The sequence below is a fragment of the Apis dorsata genome, unplaced genomic scaffold (genome assembly GCF_000469605.1).
Source record: "Apis dorsata unplaced genomic scaffold, Apis dorsata 1.3 scaffold_1085, whole genome shotgun sequence".
NCBI lineage: Eukaryota > Metazoa > Arthropoda > Insecta > Hymenoptera > Apidae > Apis > Apis dorsata.
Window position 1 is genome coordinate 604,048 of NW_006264183.1, and position 19,863 is coordinate 623,910.

Here is a 19,863-nt window from a genome sequence, read left to right on the forward strand (position 1 = left end):
AATCCGCTTATCAAGATGTTATGCTATGAGTTATTGCGAAAACTGCACTTTTATAATTTATATGTTAAATTTGTTTCGCGAACGAATATTCTGCATATTACATTTGTTACATATATTGTTCTTACATTAGTAATACTCTCATTAGTAAATCTTGTCAATGAGTTATGTATATTCTATGTATTATAAATAATATATTTAGGCTCCAAGAAGTATATCGAGATATGGTATTATATCCGTGTCTGTTTACTTCTTTTTTTAGAATAATTGCAGAAATAATCATGAATCGTAAATGAAAATGATAAAGAATAATAATTTTGATTTCAATTTAATTTAATTGCAAAGAAACTTTAGATATTATTTTCATGAATTAAAGATATCCTTTTATATTTTTCATTAAATTTTTAATATAAAAAATAAAATATCACATAAAAAAGTTAAAAATTATAAATTTTTTAAAGTATTAAAATTTTTAAAGTAATTAAAGTATTTTACATATTATATTATATAGAAATATATAATGAAATTTTCGATTGTTTTTATGTTAATAAGATGTCACTATATTACAAATTGAATTTCTTAAAATTCATATGAATTTGAAAAAAGAAAATTATATATATTTATATTGTACGAAATTAAAATGTTTTATGAATTATGCAATTATATATATTATAATGAAATTGATATTAAGTTTTGTGAAAATCATTGTGAATTAATTTTTTTTTAATTTCTTTTATGACTTGATATTTATTATATAATGTTTTTATATTAAAAAAAAATAAAAATATAAGCATAACTTATATAAATATTATATAAATATAAATATTTAAATATTATATAAATATATTAAATTATTGTAAAATTCTAGTTCCTAACTAATTAACATTGGTTATTGAATTCGACTGAATGTTATATATTAAGTACATTACAAATGATATTCCTGCCTCAAATTATATTAATATATATTAATAATTAACTCCATATGATAATATATGAAAACATATGCATCGTATCAAAATAGTCATTTTTTGTTACATACCTATTTATTGATATTTATTCATTTTAATATAAATCACCAAAGAATATCTTTTATAATTTGCAAAATGCATACATAATTCTTTATTATATTTATGTTAGATATCTATTTACTTCTGTATAAAAAGTTACAATAATTATGATATTTTTTTTTGGAAACAAAATATATTGTTTTCATTTCCCATGATTGGAATGCAGAATTAAATAGAAATTATGACAAAATCAATGTGTTATATTATTCTATTCAGTATCAATAATAAAAATATGATATTCTAATATTTATGTATATATTTTTTTATCATAAAAATTTTAATTAGTAATTTCAATTTAATAATTTTATTTATTAAATTTAATAATTTAACAAAATTATAAATTAAAATTATGTATTTTTTTGTGCATTTTATTGTTTATTTATATTTTGATTTAATTTTTTGAAAATAATTTTTTTTTATTTATATTTTTTTAAAATATAATTTATGATAAATTTATGATCGAATCATATAATGTTGAATATATGTATTATCATATATTTTTTTTTATATGTTCTTTTTATATATAAATAAATATTACTGAAAATTATATATTTTTTAACTTTAGCAATGAAATTATATCCATATTGTTTCAGTTTTTATCATTTTCGTTTTTTTTTATGATTTTGTAAATTTATTAAAATAATATAATGAATATAAATTGAAATTTGATGATAATTAATAATGTGATTTAGTAAAAATTCTTTATCTTATTATATTTTATATCTGCTATAACTGAATGTTTACAAATTCAAATAGAAAAATAAAATATTTGAAATTTATAAATATTAAAATTTATAACAGAATAACATAAAATAGATTAAATAATAATAAGAAAATATAAATCATTGAGCAATAAATTATAAAAAAATATCAATTTTTCATTAAGTTTTAAATAAGAAACACACACACACATATATATATATATATATATATATATATATGCTTATATATTTGAAATTTTCTGAGAATTAGGATAAAATATTGACGTGGAATGTAAGTTAATTTCATTGAATATCTTGTTTAGGCTGTTCCTAAGAATTTTGCAGCAGCTTCATCTAAGATCCAATATAATTCTCCATTGTGTGGTTGTACACGAGCAGCTGGCACATTTTCTTTGTCTTGCAAAATTCGCTGTGAGATATTAAATATTTAAAGTAAAATAATAACTTTCATATAAATTAAATAAATTTAAAAATTATTTTTCTTTAATTTTTAATAAAATAATTACCTTAATAATTTCTGCTTTGCTAGATCCAGTAACAGCAAATATGCATTTTTTTGCATTATTTATCACAGGAAGAGTAAGAGTAATACGAGATGATGGTGGCTTAGGAGAATCATTTATAGGACAGACCCATAAACTGGCTTCATTCAAAAGCTTATGACCAGGGAAAAGAGAACATATATGTCCATCTAGACCCAGTCCCAAAAGAAGAACATCAAAACATGGAACACGGTCAGGAGGAAAAAAAACGGACATCTTCTTAATATAATCTTTTGCAGCATCTTCAGCTATAAGTATAATTAAACAAATATTTTATAAAAAAAGAAATTGAAAAATTGATTTTTGATTGACACATATTATTTTACCAGATAAATCAGGATTAATTTTTATAAATTGATCTTCAGTTATTGGTATTTTTCCAATCAAATTTGATTTATATTCTCCATAAGTGGAATCATTACTATCAAAGGGAACAACTCTTTCATCACAAAAGAAAAAGTTCCATTTACTCCAATCAGTTTTAATATTAGGTAAACTTTGTGCCAATAATAATATTAAAGATCCTCCTGATAAAAAAAACATTTTATATTTTATTCTTAAATTACCATTTTAAATATAAAAAATAATTTATAATTTAAGAATTACGAAATAAATATTAAAAATAAAATAAATATAGAATTTAAATAGTAATTATGCAAATTAAATAATTATATTAAGAAAAAAATATATGTTAACCTATAATAATTTTTTACAGCATATGTAACCTATAAATTTATTTTATTATTTATGTATAATTTTCAGCTTTTGTTATATTATATAAATGTCTATATAAAAAAATATATATTTAATTATATATAATTAATAATTTTTTTGATATTTAAAAATTAATAAATCAAGTAAGCAATTTTTATTTGAATTTTATCACCTGATAATCCAACCTTGAATGTATCACTACTTGCGAATGCTTCTTCAGCACTCGTTTGGAGAATGTTAGACAAACATGACACCACAGATCCATCTCGGGGTTCAACTAGTATTTTCTCCATTATTTGTAAGCAATTTTTAAATAGAATTTATAAATTTGTAACTTTAAATAAACGAAGAATTGTATACGAACAACGGAACTCGTGTTGAATATAAAGATACAAGGTGGTATTAGTTATATAGCATCGATTAACAGTAATCAGAATACAGTATTGGACATTCACGATAACACGTGATAAATTTGCGATTTGCGATACTGAACTTTATTAAAATCGTATTGCGATCTTTTTTATTCATAAATTAATTTTTTATAATGAAATCACATAGTATTCTTTATTGTAAAAAGTTATAATTTATAAGTGATATCTAAATACTTTATGAATAGAATTTATATTTAAATACACATAGCGGCAATTTAAATTCTTAATCTATATTTTCTATTGCTTTAAAAATTGAAATTATTTCATTTATACTATGTAAATTCTAATATAATAAATTTATGTAAAAAGCGAAATGCATTTATTTATCAATTCAAATCCAAAATTTTATGAAATGAATAATGTTTATAAAATAATTTTTATAAAAATTTTAGGTTATAAAATTTTCAGTAATAACTGGAATGTTTAATTCAGTGAAATATTATGATGAAATCAAGATGTACCATATTATATATTTAACAAATATAGAAGTGCTTTAGCTGATTATTAATTAATTTTTTGAAGATACTACACATAACAATCATGTCATTTTATATGAGACTTGCTCGCAGTAAACCCATCCGTTTATTAGGAGGCATAGCTATGAAATGTTGGGCTTTTTCTGGAACTTATATACTTGCCTGTTTTCTTCTATATTGGTTATATGGTGGATTTTCTGCTTTCTTTCTACTTTGCTTTGCAACTACAGGTAAATTTAATAATTTCAATAATTCTGCTCTAATATCAAATTAATATCAAATACATATTTATAGGTATATTATATCATAGAGAAGATCAACTTGTATATCGTCCAGAGTCACCTGCTAATTCTCGGGTATATGTTCCTGCACCTTCAATATTTAATTTACCTTATCAAAGTATTTATATTAGATCAGGAGATGGTACAATGTTACATATGTTCTTTATTTCTCAACCGGAAGATAGAGTGAAAAAGGTGCCTACTTTATTATTTCTTCATGGCAATGCTGGTAATGTAGGACATAGGTAAGTGATTTTAATTAATTCTATTACATCAAAAAATTCTATTATATCAAATCAATAGTTTTATTTATAAAAATAAAATAATTCTATAATTTTTTTAGATTAAAAAATGCAGTTGGATTATATCATACTATACAATGTAATATTTTAATGCTAGAATATAGAGGCTATGGTTTATCACAAGGTTCACCATCTGAAGAAGGTTTATATATGGATGCTCGTGCAGGAATTGATTATTTGTCAAGTAGAACTGATATAAATACAAATGAAATAATTGTATTTGGTAGATCATTAGGTAAATATATTTGAAATAAAAAAAATATATAATATATATCATATATTTAACATGTTTAAATATTATTATAGGTGGAGCTGTAGCTATTAACTTAGCTACAGAACCAGAAAATTCACAAAGAATTTGGTGTCTTATTCTTGAGAATACTTTTACTAGTATTCCTGATATGGCTGCATTACTTTTTGGATTAAAATGTTTACAATATTTACCTCTTTTTTTATATAAAAATAAGGTAAACTTTTTCTAAATATTTAATTATTTTATATAAGAAAATTTTTAATTAAATTAATAATAATTATTATAATTAAGTTATATAATTAAATCAATATATTACAGTATTTATCCATTCTCAAAGTGCGATCAGTAACAATACCTACACTATTTATTTCTGGTCTGGCGGATACATTAGTGCCACCATATATGATGCAAGATCTTTATAAAAATTGCAAAAGTCCATGTAAAAAAATACTTTCGATTTCGGGAGGTACACATAACGAAACATGGTGTCAACCGCGATATTATAAAAATATATGTAATTTTTTAAATGAATTGAGAGAAAATCCTCCTATTCCAGTGACATCTAGTCATTGGCAAATAGATGATATATAATTACAAATTGCAAAGCTCACTTATTACGTCCAAAGCGATAATTATATTTTGAAGATTTCAATATTAGGTTAGCAGAATAAAAAAATAGATTATAATATTTAAATATATTATAAATTTTTATTACGATTAATCAATTTAATTATAAACATAATTTAGCTTATAATTGATGAGGATCAATCTTTTACATTAAAATATTTTATTAAAGTATTATACTAAGATAATAATATTACAAATGTACAGTGTTTGAAATCATCAAAATATTACGATTTAAATTTAATCAAGTATTTGTCCTGCAATTAAAATTTACAAATAATTAAATAAAATCTTAAATCCTTCCAAATATTTCAATACTTCCAAGGCATTTTGCCAAGTAAATATAAAAAAAGAACATTCAAATAATTAATTATTTTCATCTTAATTAATTATTTTCATTGAAAATAAACTGTTTTTGTATTAGAAATATATTATACATAATTATGCGAATTTACATGTATGAATTATGAATATATGTATATTTATTTTAATATTTTGATATTTATAATAAATATAGGAGTATTACTATGCGCGCTCATACATACACAGAGGAAGGAGGGGATATATATATATTATATAGAAATAACATTTTATTTATTTATATTTTTTCAATAATAATAATATTAAATTTGAATAAAAACAAAATTACATATATAATAGCTTATATGATAAGTACAAATATAATGATATATAAAATTACAAATTTTTTTTAAATATTGAATTTAATACTATTTGACTTTTTATTATTATTTATGCATTTATTAACATTTTTAATTAATAGTATTTAATATTTCAACAAATAATAATTCTTAAATAGATTGTTATTAATTTAAAGATAAATTAAGATAATTTAAAGATATGATTCATTATTAAATTAAGAAGAAATATGTTACATGTTTACTATTACATAAATCATTTTTATAAACGAAACTCTTATAAAATGTGAATATATTAAGACTTTAGAAAGAGTTGAGAAAATTTTTTAAATTAAAGAAAATGTGTAGAAATTGCACAAGAAAAAAATAAATTAAACTAAAAAACGATAAATTTTAAAATTTTCTATTAACTCTTCTTCTTTTTATGGCTATTCTTTGTGTCCATATGATGCCTGTTAGTATTAAAATTGTTAATACAGTTGTCGCTATTCCCACAATAACTAATAAACCAGGACTAGAATCAAGTTTTATTATTTCAGTGGTTATTATACTTGCAACATTTATTGAAAGATTTTCGTTAAAAATTGATGTATTACAAAAAACTTGATTTTTCCATCCATACCAATGTACCATTCTCATATTCGATATTTGAGTAGGCCAAGAACACCTTATACGATATAATAAAATATATAAAATAATTAATATATTACATTTTTGTATTTTCAATATTAAATTGATATTTAATAATTAAAAGATATATACCTCAAATCATCTAAAAGATGAGGATGAACAATATAAAGTTTTGGAACTAAATCATTTAACATCCATTGTAGTGTACAATTACATTTAAACGGATTTCCTTGTAAATTAATATTGTATGTTGAAAAACTATTATTATGTACAATTAATTTTCGTGCCACATAGGAAAATTGATTGTTACTTAAATCTAACTAATACAAAAAATTATATATATATATATTATTATTATTAAATTATAATGTTTTAATAATAATACATTCATAAAATAATTTTGAAAGATCGATTTTAAAAACTATATAAAAATTGATATATAAAAATATAAATTAAATGTTATTTATTAAAATTAATTTTATTATTTATTAATCTACTATTTATTAATCTTATTTATAATTGTAAATAATTGAAGTTATGTAAAAGAATCATGTGAAGCAGGAATAATAAAACGATAATATGACTTACAATAAATAAATCTTAATGAATATTTCTCTATGCTAATTTTTTTTTAACTTTAGTTAAAGTTAATTTTTAAAATCGATTCTCTGAAAATATTCGAAAATAAGATCTTAAAACTTACTGAACATAAATTCATATGTTTTAAAGCATCTTCATGAATAAAAGTCAACATTTTGTTATTGGATATAGTAATATTAATACAATTTTTTGATAATGATCTTAAATTTGCCAATGTGTCTTTCTCTATAGATTTCAATTTATTTATATTACTTGCATCAAATGAATTTAATTTTAAATTAGACAAAATTGTTAAGTTTTGAATAGGATTTTTATTAACTTTAAGCTGGAGCAATAATGGAAAATTTTTAATAGATATTACTTCAGGAATATAAGTAAATTTATTATTAGATATATCCAAAATTTTCAAATTTTTAAAGAGAATATTTGGAAAATTTGATAATATATTTCCACTAATATTCATATATTGTAAACTATCTACTATTAAATTGCTATATAATTGAGAAATTTTATTATGTTCTATACTTAGTACTTTGATATGACTTAAATTATTTATTTCCATAATTTGATTATAACCAATATATAATTTAACTAGTGTTTTCGGTAATATTTGCATATTTAAAATAACAAGAAAATTATTATTTACATAAAGTACTTTCAAAGAATTTAGATGTATTAGATTACAATCTTGCAAAGATTGAATTCTATTAAATGACAAATCTAAATATTGTAAATTTATTAACAATTCAGAGAATTTTTTTGGTAAACTAGAAATATTATTATGAGAAAGATCAAGCATATTAATTTTTAATATAGTTTGGTTCATTGTGTGTTCTATTGAATTAATATAATTATAACTCAAATTTAACGATATCATTGTAGGAAGTATTTCCAATAAAGAGTTATCAAAAGTTTTCAGTACATTCTTAGAAAGATTTAAATCTTCAAGATTATTTAAATCTATAAACATTGTTATATATATTTTTTCTATATTATTTTCAGATAAATCTAAGTTTTTTAAATATTTTAATTTTTTCAAAAAATTTTTAGGTAAATCAATTATATTATTTTTTGATAAAATAAGCTTATTTAATTCTTGATAATTATTTAATAAATCAAAATTAAGCATATTATTATTTCTCAAATATTTTCCATGACAATTAATTTGTAATTCTTCGTTTACTGTAATATATAAAATATATTATATTAATATTTAACATTTAAATGAAAAAAATAATTATAATTATTTAATTATAATTATAATTATTTAATTTAACTTTATTTATATAAAATTAAAAAATAATTTTATATAATTATCTTCTAAAGTTTATGCTTTAATAAAATGAAATAATTTTATTTACCTGAACATGAACATATTAAACATATTGAACATATAGAATTTTGTATTATCCACAAAAAACAGAATCCAATTAAATATAAATAAATCATTATATTAAATTTATATTAATTTTGATTTTCAATTGTATATAATTAAGGTGTAGTCTACATTTAGCAATATTTATGATAACATATCTGATAATTGCATATAAGTAAATATCTATTTTATCTAGACTTGGAATTAAGATAACTACAATTCCAAAATAAAAAAAAATATTGTTTTTATTTAAACAATTTTATATTAATTATTTATAAAATATAAAATTTTTATGTATTTTGTTTTATTTTGTTGTTTTATTATAATAAAATATTGAATTTTAATTTAATACTTTATTTTAAATTATAAGATACAATGAATATAATAAAGTATACTATGATTTTTTAAAAAAGTTCATTAAGGTTGTTTGTTTTGTATTTTTTTTTCTTTTAAATTCTAAATGTGATTCAGGTATCATAGATTTTTTTGCTAAAATTTCTAATTCATCTTCAGAACAACTTTCATAAACATGTACTTTTTTTGTTACAAGAAAACCATCTTCTTCAAATGTTTTATCTACTATTTTTAAAACTTTACGTTTTCCATTTTCAAATTTCATTTGTGGTGGAGACTTAGAATCCTTGCTTATAGAAGAAGAAAGATTTTCAGGTGAGATTGGTAATTCTAATTCTTGTTCATCATTAGAGGATTCTGTATTATTAGAATCATCATGAATTGTAATAAATTTTTGCTTTTTCGTAATATTATTTAAATCTTTACTTTGACTACGTTTTTTACCACGTATATTTTTTTGTTTATTATTTCTAAGAATAATTTTTTCTTCTGTAATTTTCTTTTGTATGGAATTTATACTATTTTTCTTATTTGGAGATTCTACAGCTTTTGTTTGATTTTCATTTTGAAGACAATTATTCAATTTATCTTTTTGTATAATTTCTTTTGATTTAAGAACATTTTTAGATGTTTCTTTTATATCAGAAGATTCTATATTCATTTCTTCAATAGATGATGTATATAAATTTTTCTGTTTATTAATGATTTTTCCAAACAAATTATCAAAACCTTTTCTTTCATTTTTTTTTATAAGAGTTTGCTTTTTTTCTGGACTAATTATCTTTTTTTCTTCATTTGATTCAGATATTGATTGTGCTTCTTCTTGAGGAGCAAATTGAATTTCACTTGATATAGGACCCCAACGAAAAATATGCATTTCTTCATCATTACGTTCATTGTTCTCAATACATTTAATTGCACTGAATTTAATATCTCCATTTTCAGTATTTCCAAGTAGCTGTATCTCAGGAAGTATTTTCTGAAGACTATAAATATGTTCAGAAATAACTTTACTATATTTTTCTTTTGATGTTATTAGATCTTTCTCTTTTACAATTTCAACATGCATTCCATTATCATATAGAATTCCCATTAATAAGAAAGTACAAACAAATTCTTTCTCTTTTTTATATTTTTGCCAAAATTCCCATAAAATTTGTTTTGCAATATTAACATGAACTTCCAACACTTTACTTAACCATTTATACGTTACCTACGAACATTTTAAATGTTTAAAATAATTTTAAAAAATAATATTGAAAATTAATTATGAAATAAAAATTTTAAAAATATTTAAAATATTTACCAATTTGTCATCATCAAATATATATCCTGCCACGATTTCTAAATATTCATGCAAAGATTCCGTGATCATATTTAATCAAATTTTTTAATTGACAAAAATATCTCTGTAATAATTGAAGTATATTCTTAAAAGTAAGAGAAAATCTCAAATTTTATAAAATGCAACAATATATAAGTACGATTTCCAAGATTTTAGATTTTCAAAATTTGACATTACATTAAAGAGTTATTGAGAAAGAAAACAAGAAGTATAGAAGAATATAACGCAATTGCTATTTATTGAGACACATATATTAAGATACGTTTTCACGTGATATTAAATATCATGATTTTCGTTGATAATATATATTGCCACATAAAATTCAATATCATTACTTCCTCCAATTAACTTTTCCTTCTATTATTTTTAAATCAAAGTATAATATTAAATTCTAAAAATTTAAAGCTTTAAAGTATTTAGTAAATAAATATAAGTCAATTTAATTAAATGCATAGTTAATAAAAATGTAAAAAATTTTTCTCAAAAAATTATTATTATTAAAATGTTTTATAATAAATCTTTATATCGCAAACTTTAAAATAAAATTTGAAATATAATAAAGTTTCTATTAATTGAGTCATAGATGAAATACAAGATAGATATCATTTAACGTATTTTTATATCATCTGATTCTAAATATTCTTCTATTTGCGTTTCACATACAGTTCGATTCAGAATGAAATAAGACAACAGCACATGATCAAATATTAAATTTGAGAATTTTTTTCTAAAATCACAAATTAAATGAATTTGGTGGATTTTTTTACATTTATTAATGTTATTATTTTTAGAGATATAATTATTTTAATAATAGAGGATATTATAAAATCTTTACTTTTCTATTTTGTGATCGATTTTCTTTTTAAATAGCATGAAGTTTTATGTTAAGTTTTATTAAATGTTAAAATGATATTTAATATCACGTGATTTTTAAAAAAAAAAAATTTGTTTTATTTACAGTCCCTTATCTCATTTGTGATTTTATTTATATACTTTGCTATTATATACTTTAAACGCTTTTATTGTCTAATTAGACAATGGTGATGTTATTTAACTCACAAAAATTTCTAAAAATTTGTATATATAATAATTTTTAAACATATGCATGTAAATCAATTTGAATTCTGAAAGATAAAGTTGTTATTGGAATTCTATATATAAAAATTAAAAAAAAAATTCATAAAAATTCATAAAAAAATATTTAAAAATTTTAATGTCTTAAATTAAAGTTTAAATCATTCACTTCATTAAAAATAATATATAATTCATAAAATTATATTAAATTTTTTTTTGCATAAAAGAGTTTAGAAAATTGAAGTATATTAAATATTATAACAATAATTAACTATATAGTAGTGGTAACACTATTCTAGTGAAAATTTTTCAGAGCGCAAATTTTATCAAATAGAATAACAAGTGCTCACATAACAAACAAAGTGGATTGTTGAATTAATAATTTCTTGTGATAGTAAAATATATATTATAGAATTATTTTGAGTGAATATTTAGTATATCTGTATGTAAAACCGAGATAGAAGAAGTATGGTCTCGGTGATGCAACCATTCATGGTAAGTAGATAATGTTAAAAACGTGAAATATCTTACCGGTTTTCTTCTGCTTTTAAAAATTTTATTTTTATATAACAATAAAAAATTTCGAAAATTAAATGACTAATTTATTATATCATAGGATGTTGAGAGTTCGAGAAGTTACATCGATGAACTATACTCGCTGGATCCTCAAAAGTGCTTAGAAGCTATTATGTGAGTACAAATCGTACTTAACCTCTAAACTTGTTTACTAAAGGTTATTATTTATTAAAAATCACTATATGGTGTAAAAAAACATTAAAAAGGTAATATTATAAAAATAATCTTAATTTTGTTATTTTTCTTTAATTTAAGTTAATTTCTTAACTTTTAATTAGTTTAACTTTATGTTAATAGATCTCTTTTTATTATTTCTAGATGTTTAAAAAATTCTGTAATTGGAAGTAATAGACAAAAAGGATCTGTAATAGCTCAAGGTGTAGTACCACGTTTATTACAACTTCTTGGAGATTCATCAGATAGAATTGGAGATAATATAAGACTTGAGGCTGCTGTAACTTTAGGTTCTCTAGCTAAAGGAACAGATCAGCATGTATTAGCTCTTATAGATCTTGGTGTAGTACCATTACTTTTTCAAGTTATATTATCTACACCTATCATAGAAACATTATTAGAAGGAAAGCCAAAAATAACAGATTTATTAAATGAAGCATGTTTGCGATGTTTGAGAACAGTATTTCAACATCCAGCAGCACCAGTTCATTCAATATATCAGGATCCTGCATTAGTACCAAGATTGGTATCATTAGCAAATCAATCTGTTACCTGTCAAATTTGTGTAGCAACAATCTTAACAACAGCATGCAAGGTACGAAAATGATAAATCAAATGTATTTTTTTATATATGATATTAATTTACATAATTTCTATTAGACAACAGAAGAGCAGAGTGCTTTAGCCAAAGGAGGTGCAGTAGAAACATTAGCAATGCAATTGGATTCTCCATTACCTGATGTCCAATTATCAGCTCTAGCATGTTTGGCAAATATGTGTTATAAGAATTATAGAGTTTGTGTTATGGTTGCATCAGCAACTACCAGTAATACTCCTCAGGGTAGACTTGTACCTGTAGCATTAGGACAATTAATGGGGCGTGAGAAAAGCTCATTAATTCAACTTGAAGCTGCAAGATGTGTTACATATATGCACAGAACTGGAGTTTTACTATACAAAGATCCAAGAATTATATATCGTGCTTTACCTTGTTTGGTGCGACTTTGTCATCGAGATCATCCTCCTCGTGAAAGAGTAGCTGCAGCTGAGACTTTGGCTTTTCTTACAGAAGTTAATACTGAATTACAACGTTTAGCTTCTATTAGTAATCATTTAATTCCTACACTTGCAGAGTTATTACGACCTCATCCACATGTAAATATATTTATATAGATTTACATATATTTATAACATATATATTTACTTTATATATTTGTTAATATGTTATTTTAATATTTTTCTTAGGTACAAGATGCAACATTAACACAAGATATGCGACAAGCTGCATTCAGAGCATTTGCATCTCTTGGTGCTAATGATGAAGATATTAGAAAACGTATTATTGAAACAGAAAGTCTTATGGAACAAGTAGTAGCTGGTCTTCAAGATCCAGGAGGTTCTCATGTACGTCTAGCAGCAGTTAGATGTCTTCATTCTCTTTCTAGAAGTGTTCAACAACTTCGAACAACTTTTCAAGATCATGTTGTTTGGAGGCCACTTATGCAATTATTACATGGAGCAGACAAGGGATTAGAAGGTAAAATATAATATTTTTATAATTAATGAATTATTACTGAAATAATAAAATTTATACAAATTTGTGAAAATATTTTGTCTTTCAAAATACTTTTACAAATTTTGTAAATGATTTTATGAATTATTCTTTTATTCTTTGAATTATATTACAAAATTCATTTATGAATGCATATGAATTGCATATGATTATTAAAAATTTTTTATATTTCTATATTTTCTTGTCATATGAGTCATGAATTAAAAAAATTTTTTAATTAAATTATATTAATATCATTTATTATTATTAATTAATATAATTATATTATGTAGGTAGAGGCGAAAGTGAAGTTGATTTATTAACTGTTGCTTCAAGTACATTATGTAACTTATTATTGGAATTTAGTCCAAGCAAAGAACCAATTCTTGAATCTGGAGGGATAGAATTATTATGTTCACTTACAAAACGATGTACTCCAGCATTGAGATTAAATGGAATTTGGGCTTTGATGAACGTGGCTTTTCAAGCTGAACAGCAAGTAAAATTGCAGATTCTACAATGCTTGGGAACTGATCAAATTTTTTGTCTTTTGGCAGATCAAGATATACCAGTTTTAATGAAAACATTAGGTTTATTACGAAATTTGCTCTCTACAAAAGCGCATATAGATCGTATAATGGGAGAACATGCTGCTCATGTTATGCAAGCTGTTATATTAGTTTTAGAAGATCCAAGGCATCCAGCAGATGTAAAAGAACAAGCTCTTTGTATTTTAGCAAATGTAGCTGATGGAAATCGAGCAAAAGATCATATAATGGCTAATGAAGATGTTCTTAAAAAACTTATGGATTATATGGTTTGTAAAAAAAATTTTGCTTTTATTTTTGTTTTTTTTGTTTTTAAATTTTATTTTATCTTAATATATTTTTAGATCTTTTTTTTTTTATTTTATTTTGTTAAAATAATACAACACATATCTTTGATATTTTATGATTTTTATATATATTAATTAATAGTATAATTTATTAATTATATTTCAATAACATATTATTTATTAGAATTTATTATTTATATATTTATTAGAAATTTATAATATTTATGATATTAATTATAATTTAGATGCACAGTAATGTAAAATTACAAGTTGCTGCAGTTTTTTGTGTATGCAATTTAGTTTGGAGAGAAGAACCTGGTGCTGCACAACGACAAGCACGTTTAAAAGAGCTTGGTTTTTATCGTATTCTACAACAATTACGTCATAGCAAGGATCTTCAATTATTTGATAAGTATGAGTAACAAATTTTTAAAATTAAAAAATATTTTTTTTTGTATTTGTACTTTAAAAAATTTTAATTATTGCTAAATATTTTTGCAAATTTTATATAATATATTATTGTTATTAATATAATTAATATAAAAATATTTTTTTCGAATATTTATAATTTCTAATGTTTTGTTTCAGAGTTAGAACTGCTATGGCACAATTCTATGATGCCTAAATTTCAAACACCTCATTGATAAAAATTAGGTTTTGATTCAGAATTCTTTTATACGTGAAATATAATTATATTTTGGTGTTAACAATGTGATTTTTGTATTTTATTAATGCGTAAGCATTTTATATTTATATAGAAAAGATACAAAAACAATATCAACGACAATGTGACAATGTAATCTGTTTATATTGTATTTATTTTATTTAAAAAAAAGAAGCAATTTGCAATATTTCAGTATATTAAAAAAAAATAATGTAATAATTGCATTATATATTTCTTAAACATCAATTGTTCAATATAGTGATAATATCAAAAAAATTGTTTATGATGTTTCATATTGTGAAACATCATTAAATTACTCATGTGATGTAACAATATTAAATGTACTGAACATATTTTGTTATAAATGTGAATAGGAAAGTTGATAATTATTTATTATCATAAAAAGAAATATTTTTAATATATATGAAAAAAAAATATATTATGACTAAATTTTACAAACTATTAATCTTACATCTTTGGTATGGAACTTAAAATATGAAATTTAACTATTTTTTGATTCTTATCATCATTTTGTTATTTTCATTAGATTTAACAAATCTGGAATGTTAAAATTAAAATTCAAACAGCAAATATTTAATATTAGTGTATATGTAAGAACTAAATAATGCTTACAGCATTATTCTATTTAAAAAAAATAAATATGTGTTTTCTGATTGTTGTCGTAAATTATAAATGATTATATTATATCATGAATATAATTTTAAGCTTAATAAATTTAGAAAGATGATTATTAAGCAGATGCATTACTATCACTAGAAAGATTTTCCATTGGATTGTTAGCCAAAGGATCCAATTCAGCAAATAAATCCAACCAGGAATTACCCTTTAGTTTGCCAGTCTTATTCTTTTTCTAAGAAAAAATAGGATAAATTTATTATTCAAATCATTTTTAATAATTTTTTATAAAATATAAATATTTTTGAATACTATTCAATTCTAATAATTTTAGTTTATTTTATTTAATTTAGTTTATTATTATTGTATTTAATACAATATTTAATAATATTAATAATGTTTACATACTTTGTCATCCATATTAGTAGTAGTAAGTATATTTTTTTGTCCAATACCAAGAGTTGCATCACCTAAACTTTGTTTTAATATATTTGGTGGTAAAAATGTATCATTCGAGATCGCTTCCCATTCGCTATCAGTATTTTCTTTATCAATAAGAATATCATTTAAAAGTACCATATTTTCCGAGGTAAGGGATTGTAAAGATTGTTCTTTTGAATTTTGTTCTAAGGAAGAGAAATCAGCTAGATTAAAATTTGTATCAGATTTATCAAATATATCCATTGTTAGATTTTGTTCATCAAATTTTTTATTAAATTTAGATTGAGTTCCTTCTTGTATAATATCTTGTATAATGTCAGTATGAGATACATTATTATCTAAGATTAAATTTTCAAAAAGTTGTTCGAGATTTTCTTTCTGTTCTACTTCAGAAATTGATTGCATGATTCTATTATTTGAAGAACTAGAATTTAAATCCAATTCTTCTAATCCTAACATATCTTTTGTTTCATACTCAATATCCAATAATTTTTCATCTTGTTTATCGTTTTCAACTATATTCTGTTTGATTGGTTTTACTTCTTCAGCTTCTTCAACATTATCATGATAATCCATGTCAAAAAATGATAATCTAAAATGATAATATAAAAAATATTTTATTAGCATAGTAAACTCTTATCACTAATATTTCTTAAAAATTTTTTAAAAATTTATAATTTACTTGTCTTTTTCATCAAGATCATCATCACCTCCAGTTTCCTGAGCTAATTTAGTTGAAGGTTCGGTAAGTTCTTTTACAACCATAAAATCATATCGTTGATAGCCTTTAAAACTATTTGCTATTGTGGAATATGCTTGTGCAGATTTTTCAGTAAAATTTAAAAGCGTACTTTGATATAAAACTAAAGCATGGCTAAACATATTACATCTTGCTGCAGCCAATAAATCAACTTTTTGAAGACAATCTAAAGCCAGGTTATCAAAGGCTATTTTACCTCTACATCAACAAAGAATTGTATGCTTAAAAATATTTAAATATATATATATATATATATGTATATATAGAATTTAGAAATATATTAGCAATAATTAATATAGTATAGTTAGTAATACATACTGTCTAACACATGTTTGAACTTTACGGAATCTTTCTAACTGTTTTGATGTATCAGGATCTAATTCCTGAGAAACATTTTTCATCCATGATAGAGCTGCTCTGTATTCAGTGCGAGCCTTTTCCATTGCTTGAACCTTTTGCAATGTATCTTCAATAGCTCTTTGTCTAAATGTTTCTACTTCTTGATATAATCGTCCCAATGGAGCTCTTAATGCAAGTCTTTGTTGACCAGAATATGATAATGATTTCCCAACTGCTGTCATCATCTTGCCAGCTCTAGTTTTATCTTGTTTACCAGCATCTTTAAGAAATCGTCCCATTGCATTTTCTTCTTGTGCAAGATCTATAAAATTAAAGATATAATGATTATAAATATAATATAAAAAAAAAATTTTAAATTCATTATTAACTTACTGCATAATCTTTCTTGATATTTATCAATAATTCTTTGCAAATAAGAACAAGATTCTTGAATGCTACGAAACAATTCTAACTTGGCATCTAATTCTGCATCTGATGCTACTATACATTCATCTTCTTTTTTTCCTAATTTCCGTGATAAAGCTTGTTTTGTAACCCAAAACTGATGTTGCATTTTTGTAATAGTGGAATCGTCATGCATATTAGTCCTTTGTACCCAACGATCGAATGCGTTTCCCGATATACTTGATCCGTGTGTGTTTTTGTTACTAAAAGTTATATTAAATAAAATTAATTGCAAGAAATTGTACAATTAAATTATTATTACAGATATAATCTTAAATGTATAAGCATTTCATCAATTATAAGTGATAGATATTTTTTTATTATGCAAATGAATTTTACGATAGTGTATCCAATTAAAATTATTCAAATAATATTTTTATAAAAATTAATATTAAGACACTTACTATGCATTCATAATGGAAGATATTTAATAAAAATGCGAATATTTAACGTTTATAACTAAAAGACAAATAATTTCTAAGTATGATTTAAAATAAATGATTTATAAGGATCATACTTCTTTACCACACATGATGAATGTTTTAAATATATTAAAATAGGCGTTTGTACTTTAATATAGGTAAAAAGATTGGTACATTCTTTATCTGTCAATTTGACAGATTAAAAACTGATATACATACAACAGTTTATTGTTATTAGAATTATTCACCTACTAAGAATTGTTTAAAGTGAGATTTTAATGGATGCGATATGAAAAAAGCATATGAAAGGCGCATTAATAATATTTTAAAGATAATATGACTTTTTAAAAAATATTGCTGAAAATTATCTTGATTTATTGTACAACAAATTTATAATAAGGAAAAAAGTTATTAATTTTATTAAAAAAATAATTATTTAATAATATCGATTTAAAAGCAAAATTTTTTTAAAATATGCAATTGTAAATATAAATAATAAAAATTTAGAAATTTTAATTAAATTTTTTTAATTAAATCATTATAATTTTATTATATAGAATTTATATAATTTAATATAAGGAAAATTTTTTTAATATATATTGATTTCATGATATTAAAATGAAATTAAAATTATTTTATAATTTATTATAATTGATTAATATTTTCGTAATATGTATTTTTGTTATATGTATTTTAACATATAAAAAAATAAAAATAATAATTTTTATATAATATTTCAAATAAATTAAATTTTAAAAATATAATTTACATTATTTTTTTTATACAATGAAAATATGCATTATTAAAATTATTTTAATAAAGAAAGAAACAATAAAAAAATGATTTATATATTTATTTTTTATTAGTTAATAAATGTTAAAACTAGTTAAATTATTCCATTTGTTATTTGTATGCGTAGTGACGAGCATAGATTATAAGCAAAAACAGTAAAAAGGCAATGGCGATTATTCTTCTAATGTTACTGACTTTATTATGAAAAATTTCGAAAAAATGTGATCCAAGTGTTAGTTCATCAAAAACAAATTCGAGGTATGTGTCGATTTTTCTTTTGTGAAATTTGTAATCTCAATAATTATTGTACTTTATACATTCTAATGAGATGTCACATGCAACCACATGTGGATTTAGAATTAACAAATATTCTCCTATAAAAATATTTAAGTATGAACAATTTAATTATTTATTTTCGTACAAATTTTAAATATTTAATGTCAACTGCATCGAATATAATGAAACTCATTTAAAATTTTTTCTTATATATCTCTAGCATCTGTATTCAAGATTTCTTGAATCGAAGAAATAATGATTTATATGATTAAAATATATTTTATTTATAATCAGTACATATATGAGATATATTAATTTTGTTTTTTATTTATAATATAATTTTCATTTATTTGTGTATTAATAATAAAACTATATGAAATTCCAACCTATTAAAAACATTATTATATTATATTATTATATTATTATATTATTGTATTATTATATTATTATATTATTATATATTATTATATTATTATATATTATTATAT

The 19,863-nt window shown here is 21.5% G+C and overlaps 8 protein-coding genes across 20 annotated transcripts in view; 4 read left to right on the forward strand and 4 right to left on the reverse strand.

The window, feature by feature from the left end:
- The window catches only part of LOC102673089 (calcium-binding mitochondrial carrier protein SCaMC-2), an 18,012-nt gene extending 15,435 nt beyond the window's left edge, over positions 1 to 2,577 (forward strand). For 2 of the 5 annotated variants that reach the window (XM_006624608.2, XM_006624606.2), the window contains exon 10: positions 2,089 to 2,577. The gene's annotated coding sequence lies outside the window, so the exon portion shown is untranslated. The remainder of the gene's footprint in view (positions 1 to 2,088) is intronic. The other 3 variants (XM_031514641.1, XM_031514642.1, XM_031514640.1) reach the window with 2 other exon arrangements.
- LOC102673488 (SLIT and NTRK-like protein 1) overlaps positions 1 to 8,744 on the reverse strand; it is an 18,018-nt gene extending 9,274 nt beyond the window's left edge. The window contains exons 1-4 of the mRNA XM_006624610.2: positions 8,657 to 8,744; positions 7,399 to 8,342; positions 6,828 to 7,015; positions 6,423 to 6,732 (exon numbers count right to left, since the gene is read on the reverse strand). Of these exons, the coding sequence (XP_006624673.2) occupies positions 6,459 to 6,732; positions 6,828 to 7,015; positions 7,399 to 8,342; positions 8,657 to 8,744 (1,494 nt within the window). The 3' untranslated portion in view covers positions 6,423 to 6,458. The remainder of the gene's footprint in view (positions 1 to 6,422; positions 6,733 to 6,827; positions 7,016 to 7,398; positions 8,343 to 8,656) is intronic.
- Positions 1,991 to 3,632, reverse strand: LOC102672961 (6-phosphogluconolactonase). The gene is made up of 4 exons (XM_006624605.2): positions 3,215 to 3,632; positions 2,655 to 2,855; positions 2,293 to 2,576; positions 1,991 to 2,195 (listed from the first exon to the last, which is right to left on the reverse strand). The coding sequence occupies exons 1-4, from the start codon at positions 3,333 to 3,335 to the stop codon at positions 2,085 to 2,087; spliced, it is 717 nt and encodes a 238-aa protein (XP_006624668.1). The 5' UTR covers positions 3,336 to 3,632; the 3' UTR covers positions 1,991 to 2,084.
- Positions 3,209 to 5,498, forward strand: LOC102672466 (protein ABHD13). Of its 4 annotated transcripts, none has more exons than XM_006624603.2 (6): positions 3,209 to 3,340; positions 4,031 to 4,179; positions 4,244 to 4,475; positions 4,574 to 4,767; positions 4,839 to 4,999; positions 5,104 to 5,498. In XM_006624603.2, exons 2-6 carry the CDS (start codon positions 4,074 to 4,076, stop codon positions 5,374 to 5,376), a joined length of 966 nt encoding a protein of 321 aa, XP_006624666.1. In that variant the 5' UTR covers positions 3,209 to 3,340; positions 4,031 to 4,073; the 3' UTR covers positions 5,377 to 5,498. The 4 variants fall into 4 exon arrangements, with proteins under 4 accessions (XP_006624666.1, XP_006624664.1, XP_006624667.1 ...); XM_006624601.2 differs by having other exon boundaries at positions 3,216 to 3,340; positions 3,866 to 4,179; XM_006624604.2 differs by having other exon boundaries at positions 3,222 to 3,340; positions 4,063 to 4,179.
- Positions 8,745 to 8,941: 197 nt separating the features above from the next.
- On the reverse strand, positions 8,942 to 12,107 carry LOC102673627 (DNA polymerase delta subunit 3-like). Of its 2 annotated transcripts, XM_031514608.1 has the most exons (3): positions 11,975 to 12,107; positions 10,331 to 10,433; positions 8,942 to 10,237 (listed from the first exon to the last, which is right to left on the reverse strand). In XM_031514608.1, exons 2-3 carry the CDS (start codon positions 10,397 to 10,399, stop codon positions 9,065 to 9,067), a joined length of 1,242 nt encoding a protein of 413 aa, XP_031370468.1. In that variant the 5' UTR covers positions 10,400 to 10,433; positions 11,975 to 12,107; the 3' UTR covers positions 8,942 to 9,064. The 2 variants fall into 2 exon arrangements, with proteins under 2 accessions (XP_031370468.1, XP_006624674.1); XM_006624611.2 differs by lacking the exon at positions 11,975 to 12,107 and having other exon boundaries at positions 10,331 to 10,645.
- On the forward strand, positions 11,699 to 15,456 carry LOC102673747 (armadillo repeat-containing protein 8-like). Of its 2 annotated transcripts, XM_006624613.2 has the most exons (9): positions 11,699 to 11,938; positions 12,060 to 12,133; positions 12,338 to 12,396; positions 12,655 to 12,788; positions 12,854 to 13,348; positions 13,439 to 13,730; positions 14,039 to 14,562; positions 14,826 to 14,992; positions 15,169 to 15,456. In XM_006624613.2, the coding sequence occupies exons 1-9, from the start codon at positions 11,912 to 11,914 to the stop codon at positions 15,203 to 15,205; spliced, it is 1,809 nt and encodes a 602-aa protein (XP_006624676.1). In that variant the 5' UTR covers positions 11,699 to 11,911; the 3' UTR covers positions 15,206 to 15,456. The 2 variants fall into 2 exon arrangements, with proteins under 2 accessions (XP_006624676.1, XP_006624675.1); XM_006624612.2 differs by having other exon boundaries at positions 12,338 to 12,788.
- A 305-nt stretch (positions 15,457 to 15,761) lies between these two features.
- LOC102674102 (islet cell autoantigen 1) lies at positions 15,762 to 18,609 on the reverse strand. 2 transcript variants are annotated; one of them, XM_006624615.2, is made up of 6 exons: positions 18,290 to 18,609; positions 17,814 to 18,088; positions 17,400 to 17,742; positions 17,004 to 17,279; positions 16,289 to 16,913; positions 15,762 to 16,115 (listed from the first exon to the last, which is right to left on the reverse strand). In XM_006624615.2, the coding sequence occupies exons 1-6, from the start codon at positions 18,298 to 18,300 to the stop codon at positions 15,996 to 15,998; spliced, it is 1,650 nt and encodes a 549-aa protein (XP_006624678.1). In that variant the 5' UTR covers positions 18,301 to 18,609; the 3' UTR covers positions 15,762 to 15,995. The 2 variants fall into 2 exon arrangements, with proteins under 2 accessions (XP_006624678.1, XP_006624679.1); XM_006624616.2 differs by having other exon boundaries at positions 18,403 to 18,593.
- Positions 18,610 to 19,185: 576 nt separating this feature from the next.
- The window catches only part of LOC102673966, a 3,687-nt gene continuing 3,009 nt past the window's right edge, over positions 19,186 to 19,863 (forward strand). For 2 of the 3 annotated variants that reach the window (XM_006624614.2, XM_031514614.1), the window contains exon 1: positions 19,186 to 19,357. The gene's annotated coding sequence lies outside the window, so the exon portion shown is untranslated. Of the gene's footprint in view, positions 19,358 to 19,394; positions 19,490 to 19,863 lie in introns of those variants that run through there. The other variant, XM_031514613.1, reaches the window with a different exon arrangement.